The sequence below is a fragment of the Triticum aestivum genome, chromosome 2B (genome assembly GCF_018294505.1).
Source record: "Triticum aestivum cultivar Chinese Spring chromosome 2B, IWGSC CS RefSeq v2.1, whole genome shotgun sequence".
Taxonomy (NCBI): Eukaryota; Viridiplantae; Streptophyta; class Magnoliopsida; order Poales; family Poaceae; genus Triticum; species Triticum aestivum.
The window spans coordinates 789043578-789051698 of NC_057798.1; the positions used below are offsets into that span (position 1 = coordinate 789043578).

At 42.6% G+C, this 8121-nt stretch overlaps 2 protein-coding genes across 2 annotated transcripts; both read right to left on the reverse strand.

Annotated features, from left to right (window-relative positions):
• Positions 1-370: 370 nt before the first annotated feature.
• Positions 371-4236, reverse strand: LOC123047436 (bystin). The gene is made up of 10 exons (XM_044470988.1): positions 3735-4236; positions 3519-3645; positions 3294-3345; positions 2870-3197; positions 2594-2673; positions 2465-2512; positions 1484-1630; positions 1119-1191; positions 954-1026; positions 371-664 (listed from the first exon to the last, which is right to left on the reverse strand). Exons 1-10 carry the CDS (start codon positions 4113-4115, stop codon positions 585-587), a joined length of 1389 nt encoding a protein of 462 aa, XP_044326923.1. The 5' UTR covers positions 4116-4236; the 3' UTR covers positions 371-584.
• An 863-nt stretch (positions 4237-5099) lies between these two features.
• Positions 5100-6693, reverse strand: LOC123047437 (probable indole-3-pyruvate monooxygenase YUCCA10). The gene is made up of 4 exons (XM_044470990.1): positions 6082-6693; positions 5581-5814; positions 5373-5495; positions 5100-5279 (listed from the first exon to the last, which is right to left on the reverse strand). Exons 1-4 carry the CDS (start codon positions 6691-6693, stop codon positions 5100-5102), a joined length of 1149 nt encoding a protein of 382 aa, XP_044326925.1.
• Between the last annotated feature and the right edge of the window lie 1428 nt (positions 6694-8121).

The following is an 8121-nucleotide window of genomic DNA, read 5'->3' on the forward strand; positions in this document are numbered from 1 at the left end:
CAACAGCTGCTGCTATATATTGGTTGTTATACGAGTCAAAGTCCAACAGGATAAACTGATCAGGCTTGCGACCATAATCCAACTCTCGTTAAGTTCCTCTTTCACTTGCAATGCAATCTGCAAAACTCGCGGGAAATTACTAGTGAACAAAGCTACTCTATTGTTAACCAGCAAGTATGTGATGATCCGCTGATGGTGCAAGAGCTTGGACTGGGAGCTGATGGAGTGCTACCGTGGAAGAAGCCGGATGTAGTTTGGGGGAGCCTTTTGCGGTGTGTTGGGAAAATTGTCTTGTGTTCCAATGGCACCGAAAAGTTCTCTTCAAGTCCTTCACCTACACTATATGCCATATTCTGGTATCATGAACACATTTTGAAATCAACCTGAGCTCTTATGTTTTAGTGAATTCAACCGGCACCTCTATAGCAGCCGTCCTTACAAACCAGGGTATATGTAATAACAATCTTTCTCTTTCTCAACAACATCGCAAGTACAAATTGCCCACACAAAAACACGTAATGATCAAAACTGAAGCGCTGATGAAGCTCACACAGGCAAACCAACTATGACACTCTCCACGGCCACTAATCTTCCTCCATAGGCACTTCCGGAACATTCCACCTGTCCTCTTCGATCGGCTTGGTGATCACGGAAACAGGTGAACGTAAGCACAGAGTTAAGGGCTCAACATTGTTGTTGTACATCAGTAGAAAAACTTTCGATTGCAAGAGAATAAAATCTTTTTGCTCGACCGACTATTAACATGCAAAGCAAAAAAGACTGGAAATAAATGGCGCAACCAGTAAAGGACAACTTCGCCTATGTCTTCTAGGCATAACCGGTCCCAAGCCCGGGTAAAGGAGGGTTATGATAGTCTTGGCGAGCCAACGTAAAAACTAGCCAGTCCTTTGGGTATGAAACCCATTTGGGCTTAGTAAGTAAGTAAAGGATATATATCGACATATCGGTCGGCTTTTCGCCCCTGTTGGCACTACTCCGGAGTTCCCTGCGGATTTCTGGAGTTACCTGTATATATACATTCATAGATTTCAGTTAAATGGGCAGCACTTCAAAATCCAGGATGCAGACATTCAAACGGTGAAATGAGAGGATCGTACCAAATAATGCTTCTGGTTATCTAACAAGCGTGAGAGCTGTTCCTTGTCTTTCTTCTCCAACTCATTCTTGTATCTGTCATAAAAATATTAAGCAGCACATGAATGAACTAGTGAAAACATTGCAATGACATCCATAATGGAAACTTTCTATCATCAGGCTCTGAGCCGTAAATAGCAAAGAAACTAGTCAGTGGTCAAACTGTATAACTTCACACTTTCCACAGGAACATTTTTCACGTTGAGAAGAAAAGCAGGTAAAGAGAACTTGCTATATTACAAGCGTAGTAATTGTTTTGCTGAACTAAGAGCGGTGCCTTTCAGATTAGTCAAAATATGCCTTCAAACTTTACACATCCATCACTAACCTTTCCACAAAGGCGAGCAGTGACTGGTGCCATATAACAGGCATGCTTCTCTCATCATCAAGAAACCGCATGAAATGGGCAAAAACAGCATCGAGTACACGGTACGGCAGAGCATATTTCTTATCCAGAAACAGCTTGATAAAGTAACTGCAAGAGAGAGATTAATTAGCTTACAACATGTTCAGGGAATTAAGTCATGGACATATACGGAAAAGGAGATACAGTCCAACCACTGTTCTACAAGAATCCTGAGCTACACACACAATGCAGTTGCCAGCTAAATATCACGCGAGCTATGCTCTTAGAAAGTAACATACATTCCAGTCCATCATGTTGCATGACAGAACTACTTGGCTTCAAAATTCAAATATGAACATTGCTACGACAATGATCAATTTCACCCCTGAAATTCTGTAGAAGCTAGAATGCTCATCCAGATAGCTACAACAAAGACACAACCGCAACATATACAACGAGCTCCTAAATTTAGAGGCACAAATAATGGAATTCCTAGTGGCAGCATGGTGGTCTCTATTTGGAAAAAATGTAAGAACAGGTTTGTGTAAACCCTTTGGTCAAGATTACAATGTTGTATAAATTGGAAGACAGACACAGGTAAAAAGAGGGTAAAGGAAGTGCTGCTGTTTTTTCTACATCATGTAACATCTGACCAACACCTCAAAAAAAAATGTAACATCTGACCAGCTATAACCCTATTACTATGGCAGCATTTCATCTACTCCCTCCGTTCCAAATTACTCGTCGCTGAAATGGATGTATCTAAAACTAAAATACATCTAGATACATCCATACGTGTGACAAGTAATTCGGAACGGAGGGAGTACATACGAAGAAATGTCTTTCAACTAGTAATTTCCACTATGAAAAAAACTATGGTTAGTCACAAAAGTACGAAGTTCATTGGGCAAAATTTGTGGAAGATCACAAATACAAAAAAAGACTTAAGGTGTCACACTTTACCTAGTGGTGCCACAGTACTCCAGATCTGCTAGTTTCATTAATGCCGCGCTGCATCAAAATGATAAGTAGATATAAGATATCAACTTCACAACCATCTTAGACAAGAATTTTACATCACATTAAGCTAACCTCGCATGGAGTGGAGGAATGGTGACTTTCTGGATAATACTACCAATAATTACTGCTTCACGCAGAGTGCAATTTCCTTCCTGCAGTCAGAAATTTGAGCTTATATAGTGAAGAGGAAAGGAAACAATACCAACTTCATTCAGATGCAAGTCTAACTAGCACTAAATGTGGATTATGGTTCGTCCAATGCAATAGCAATACAGTCATACACCATACAAAATAAAATGCAATGAATTTGCCACGCGTCCTAGAAAATTCTCTGCTCTAAAGTGTTACCTGACAGAGTGGCAGCAGAATTCCCTTGAAAAAGGCAGCAGGCTTGTAGAGGGATTTTTTCATAGACTGATAAAGTGCAAAATGGAGCCTCTTGTTAGTTTTTATGTCATGGCGAAGGCGCGGCAGCAGAATAGCTTCGTAGAACCGCACGGCGTTCTTCGCGTTCATGTTTGAAGAGAAGAGCCGTGTTGCTTGGTACACTGCGTTAGGCGACCAGTTCTGAGGCTCAGTTAACTGCAGCACATCTGCCCAGCATTCCAACGACGGGATACGCTTGAATGCTTTGGGGATTTTGCCACTGGTGTATCGGCTCAAGAGCTGGCCAACCCTGCGTATGACAAATCCAACAATCAGCATCCCTTATTAAAACAGCGAGACAAAGCTCCTCTGTGAACTGGAATGGAGCAAGTAGCCTGGCACGTACTCTTTATAGAGTTCAATGATTCGGCTGTCCAACTTGACAGCAGGCCGTGCTTCTGCACAAAAACACACAGACTCAGGGTTTCCATACACAAAACATACACATTGGCCATCTTATTTCAATTTACTCCGCATCCAAAATGCGATTAAACTGAGCTCAAAAGGGTTCCTCATCGGCGCAATGGTCAATAATTGATAAGAAGCATCAGAGTTGAGAATGGATGCACACCTGTTGAGACCGTGGCGTCCTTCTCTCTGATCTTCTGGAGGATGATATCACCAAGCGATTGCTTGGAGGAGGTGTCCTTGGACATGAATGCGGCAAGGGCCTTCTCGTCCTCCTCGTCGATCTCCGGCTACCAAAACCACCAAATTCGAGTCAGCAACACCTAAAAAACAGTCCCATTTTACCGCGACGACTGACGAAGCAAGCGAGAGCACGCACCACGCCGCCGTCGTACTCGCTCAGGGCGTCGAAGCCGTCGAACTCGTCGACGTCCTCGTCATCATCGTCGCCGCCGTCGGCAGCAGGGACGGGGAAGGACGTGGACGGGGCTGCAGAAACAGCTGGGGCGGCAGGTGTGGCGGCGGCGGCGGCGTGGCGGGAGTCGGCGAGGCCCTCCTCCTGCTGCTGCCTGAGGGCCTCGCGGAGGATCTTGGCGCTGATGGAGGAGGGCACGGACTCCTCCTCCTCGGCCTGGTGGCGCTTGGCGGCGCCAGAGCGGCGGCGCTTGCCGGCGTCGGCCACCGCGTCGGCGTCGGCGCCGAGCGGCAGGCGGCTGCCCTTGGGCTGCTTCTCGGTGGACTTGCGCTTCTTCCCGGCCATGGCCGCTGGGTCGAGCTCGGTGGTGGCCTGCCGGGTAGGGAGGAGGCGGGGCGGCGGGGGACGGAGGGAGACGGCGGGGCTGCGTGGTAAAAACCCTAGAGGAGGAGTAGGATGGCGGATTGGATTGGCGGGTTTTGTTTCTGTGGACTTGTGGAGGCCTCGCTCGTCATTTCTGGGCCTGCTTGCTTCTTCCCCTTGCTTAAGGGGCCGGCCCATCATGCCTCAGTTTTTTTGGGAACAATGCCTTAGTTAGATGTGCTATTTTACCTTAAAAAAAAGTAGATGTGCTATTTTTGTCTAGAAAAAGGTTAGATGTGCTATTTACCCTAAAAAAGGATGTGCTATTTTTGACAGCTCATCGGAGCTAGTAACGTTGTAATTATTGTTTCTCAAGAAAAAGTAAACATTCTAAATTTATCTCAAAAAAAGTTACGCATTCTAAACACGATAAAGAAAGGTAAACATTCTAAATATGATGTAGTTGCACTCGTTGATAACTAGTGCCATTCTAAGACTGGATAGCACTACAGTACCTGTAATGGATGTAGTGAACTATGCAGTTATTTTGGGCTGATGTGGTTACTATCTCATACACTGATGGGGTAAACATGCCACAAGATATTTTGGTATAGATAACAGAGTATTGAGTGCATGCATCTTGCTTCAATTAAATAAAATATAATTCACAGTTTTAGTTTCAAGCAAAATTATAAATCTCTCTGCACAATAAGAGTACAAAGCGCTTTCTTATTATAGTATAATAGTACTCCCTCCGTTCCAAATTAGTCGTCGTGGTTTTAGTTCAAATTTGAACTAACAACACGACGACTAATTTGGAACGGAGGGAGTACATCATATGAACCTTGAAATAAACATAAATCTATTTGTCTAAAAGCTAGATACAAAGGTGACACAATGGATATATTTCTCAAAGAATCAACCTTCTAGCATGCTTGCCATGGAAAACTACATGTAAAAGATGATTTAACTTGACATAGAGTCCATCACAGATTTGATGTCATTAGCGATATTCTTGGCGTCTGTTGCAATACCAGCTAATCCTCTCCTCGCCAACCCAGCACAGTAGAGCCCATTTTCACCTTTCCAATGATTCGGATATTTTTGGATGGGCAGTCCGTTGCCATTTAACATGCTCTCACCATCCTGGATTAAAAACACATAGACCTTGTTAGCAGATTTAATAATGGTTACACAAAGAAAACAAACTCAGACATGTTCAAACACAAGCTATATTACCTTGAGCCACATATTTGCCGTGCTTTTGTATCCAGTTGCAAACACAATTGCATCAAATGACATTCTTTTACTGCATTGAAATTTAACTATGTTGCCCTTGATCTTATTAATGCTCCCTCGAACCTTTAGGAGATAAAAATACATTGATAACTTGGCATATCAAATCAACATATGTTATAAATTTATGTCATGTCAATGACATACTTACTTTGATGATGCCTTTTTTGATCAATCCAACAGTCCCAACATCAATTACTGCAGATCGGCCTGTTTCTGATTTGAGGGTCATTGGACCCATTTTTGGCCTTGTGATGCCATGCTGTGACAGGTCTCCAAATATTAAATACGCTGCCATCACAAGGAGTTTATCCACTAGATTCAATGGAAGACGGTGAGCAAGTGTCATCCCCAAACGAATTAATTCCTTTGTCATTACATGAATCTGCAACAACAAAACACGTCACACCTCTTTTGAAGTATGCATGATAAATAAATTTTCATAGAATTTCTTCTTTCAAGAAATGAATTTTTGTCATGTGGTTCCTCTAGTCTTTCAGTTGTTTGTGTGTGATATAAAATAGTCCATCTCTTTTTCTATGTGAAATACTTCCTATTAGTAAAACACTGAAAATTGCATCTCTTCTATTAGTAACTATACTAAGAATTTGCGTTCATGCACCCAGTGAAAATATATAGTGCACGTACGTACCGGGCTTCGTATAACAATCGATGTGTTGGCACCATGGGTCGCAAGGTCATAAGCAATTTCCATCCCGGAGTTGCCAGATCCAACGACCAATACATTCTTGCCAGAGTAGCTCTTGCCTGACTTGTAGCTTGAGGAGTGGATAACATCACCTGGAAAGTTTTCCAGTCCAGGGAACATTGGAATATTCTCTGCACTATTCTCACCACTTGCCACAACAAGAAACTTCGCCATGAACTTGACTGTGGTGCACTTTGACATGTCCTTTGCCACAATGGACCAACATTTTTCATCATTGTCATATGTGGATGACTCCACGCTGGTGAGATACTTTGGTTGAATGTTGAAACGCTCAACATAGTGATCCAAGTACTTCACAAACAAGGTTTTTGGTATGTATGTTGGTGCATCTACAGGGTATGACATGTGTGGCAACTCACAGAACTCCTTTGCGAGATGCAGCTTTAGACGATCATACGCGCGGTTGCGCCAGAGTGACGCGCTACAGCTCTCGCGCTCGACGATGGCATAAGGAATTGAGAATTGGCTAAGGCATGCTGCCGTTGCGAGGCCTGCTGGCCCAGCACCAACAATCAACACTGTAACACCCTCCATTTCAAAGAGAAGACTTGACAAAGTTGTTGGATAAGTTCGGTGGTAGTCCAATGTTTGTGTGTTTGCTCGATGAACTTTGGAGGACATGCTCGTGTATGGGGGCATATATATACTGGCATCCTTCATGGGCCAATCAGTTTTATGGATTGAGGGATGAAAAAGGTAAATATTTATTGAGGCCTAATCCTAGTGTGTAGGAGTATTTCCATCTAAAAATGGAGCCGTTGTTGGTTGTGAAAGCGTGTACTGATACAAAATAGGTAGGAAACACACCGTTGATCGATTGTTGGTATTGGAAACTTATCGACCATCTTTTTTATGTGTAGATTAAAGATTTTTCATGTTTGTTTCCTTTCGCATCGTCACCAATGACAATTACTACTCTAATAATATTCAAGTGTTTCTTCCTCTTTGTATATGATATAGGATATGATAAGGATAAGTCTGATTTCCAAACACACATTTATAGGCAAAGTCCTATTTCATTTTCTCTAGTTAATATAATGTGGATGAGAAAAGGAAACAATCATCTCAGAAGGATTTGTTACCAACCATGTTAACCGGTTTTGTCGGCTAGTTTTGCCTCCGGTTCAGTTGTAAGACAGTCAGTTTTGGTTTTGCCTCCGGTTGAGTTGACGACCATTGCCATACCTTTGGTGTCAACACAACGAGCCGTTCGATGTTGTGAACAAAAAAGTGGAACTTTCATTCAAATATTTGAAACCAGTTTTTTAAATATAAATTTGTTTCTATACTGAACACTCGTTTAATGTGAGGCCATATTTCGACTTTGGTATATTCATATTGTCCTATGCCTGAACATAATTGAACGCTCATTGTATTTTTAACTCTACACACCAGAGTGTGGATATATTTTGTTAACAAGATTATAAACAAATTTACCGAAAATCAAAATTGTCAATCCTGTCTGGATGCGGTTTTGCAAACATGTCTGGTTCCAAACTGACTGACACAGATTAATCACAATTGTACGCAACTTCCATGCAAAACTGAACTGGAGAAGTGGATCACGTACAGTTCATCGGATTTTGATTTGCCTAACAGAATAATCCACTACCTTCTGTGGCTTACATTTAGCATGGCGCAAACCGCAGACTGAACCTATCAAACATATGATTACATTCGATTTACAACCGTCGAGTCCAAATGATTTCAACATCTGCCAGACTACCACTCTGCCTCCTGCAGTTGGATCTTCTAAAGACTTGTCTGCTGGGTAGGTATATTCAGGCCTTCCTCACATGAAGGAGCATGTGGTACAGACAAGTAGCACCTTCTCTTCTTTCCAGATGGTCACTTCCCTTGGATCATTTTTGCTTGCGGAGGAACTCCCGCATTTCTCTGTGGAACTCCCCACTCACTATCAACCACATCTTCTTCGCGTCCTCCCACAACAAGAACCAGTTA

What these genes read in the sequence shown, in the direction of transcription:
- LOC123047436 (XM_044470988.1), bottom strand. Translation starts at nt 4,115, where the DNA reads ATGGCCGGGAAGAAGCGCAAGTCCACCGAGAAGCAGCCCAAGGGCAGC. An exon ending in TTCTGCTGCCACTCTGTCAG is followed by an intron (nt 2,674 to 2,869) that starts GTAACACTTTAG and finishes TTCTGACTGCAG; the next exon opens with GAAGGAAATTGCACTCTGCG. An exon ending in ATAACCAGAAGCATTATTTG is followed by an intron (nt 1,027 to 1,118) that starts GTACGATCCTCT and finishes GTATATATACAG; the next exon opens with GTAACTCCAGAAATCCGCAG.
- LOC123047437 (XM_044470990.1), bottom strand. Translation starts at nt 6,693, where the DNA reads ATGGAGGGTGTTACAGTGTTGATTGTTGGTGCTGGGCCAGCAGGCCTC. An exon ending in TCAAAAAAGGCATCATCAAA is followed by an intron (nt 5,496 to 5,580) that starts GTAAGTATGTCA and finishes TATCTCCTAAAG; the next exon opens with GTTCGAGGGAGCATTAATAA. An exon ending in CGGCAAATATGTGGCTCAAG is followed by an intron (nt 5,280 to 5,372) that starts GTAATATAGCTT and finishes TTTTTAATCCAG; the next exon opens with GATGGTGAGAGCATGTTAAA.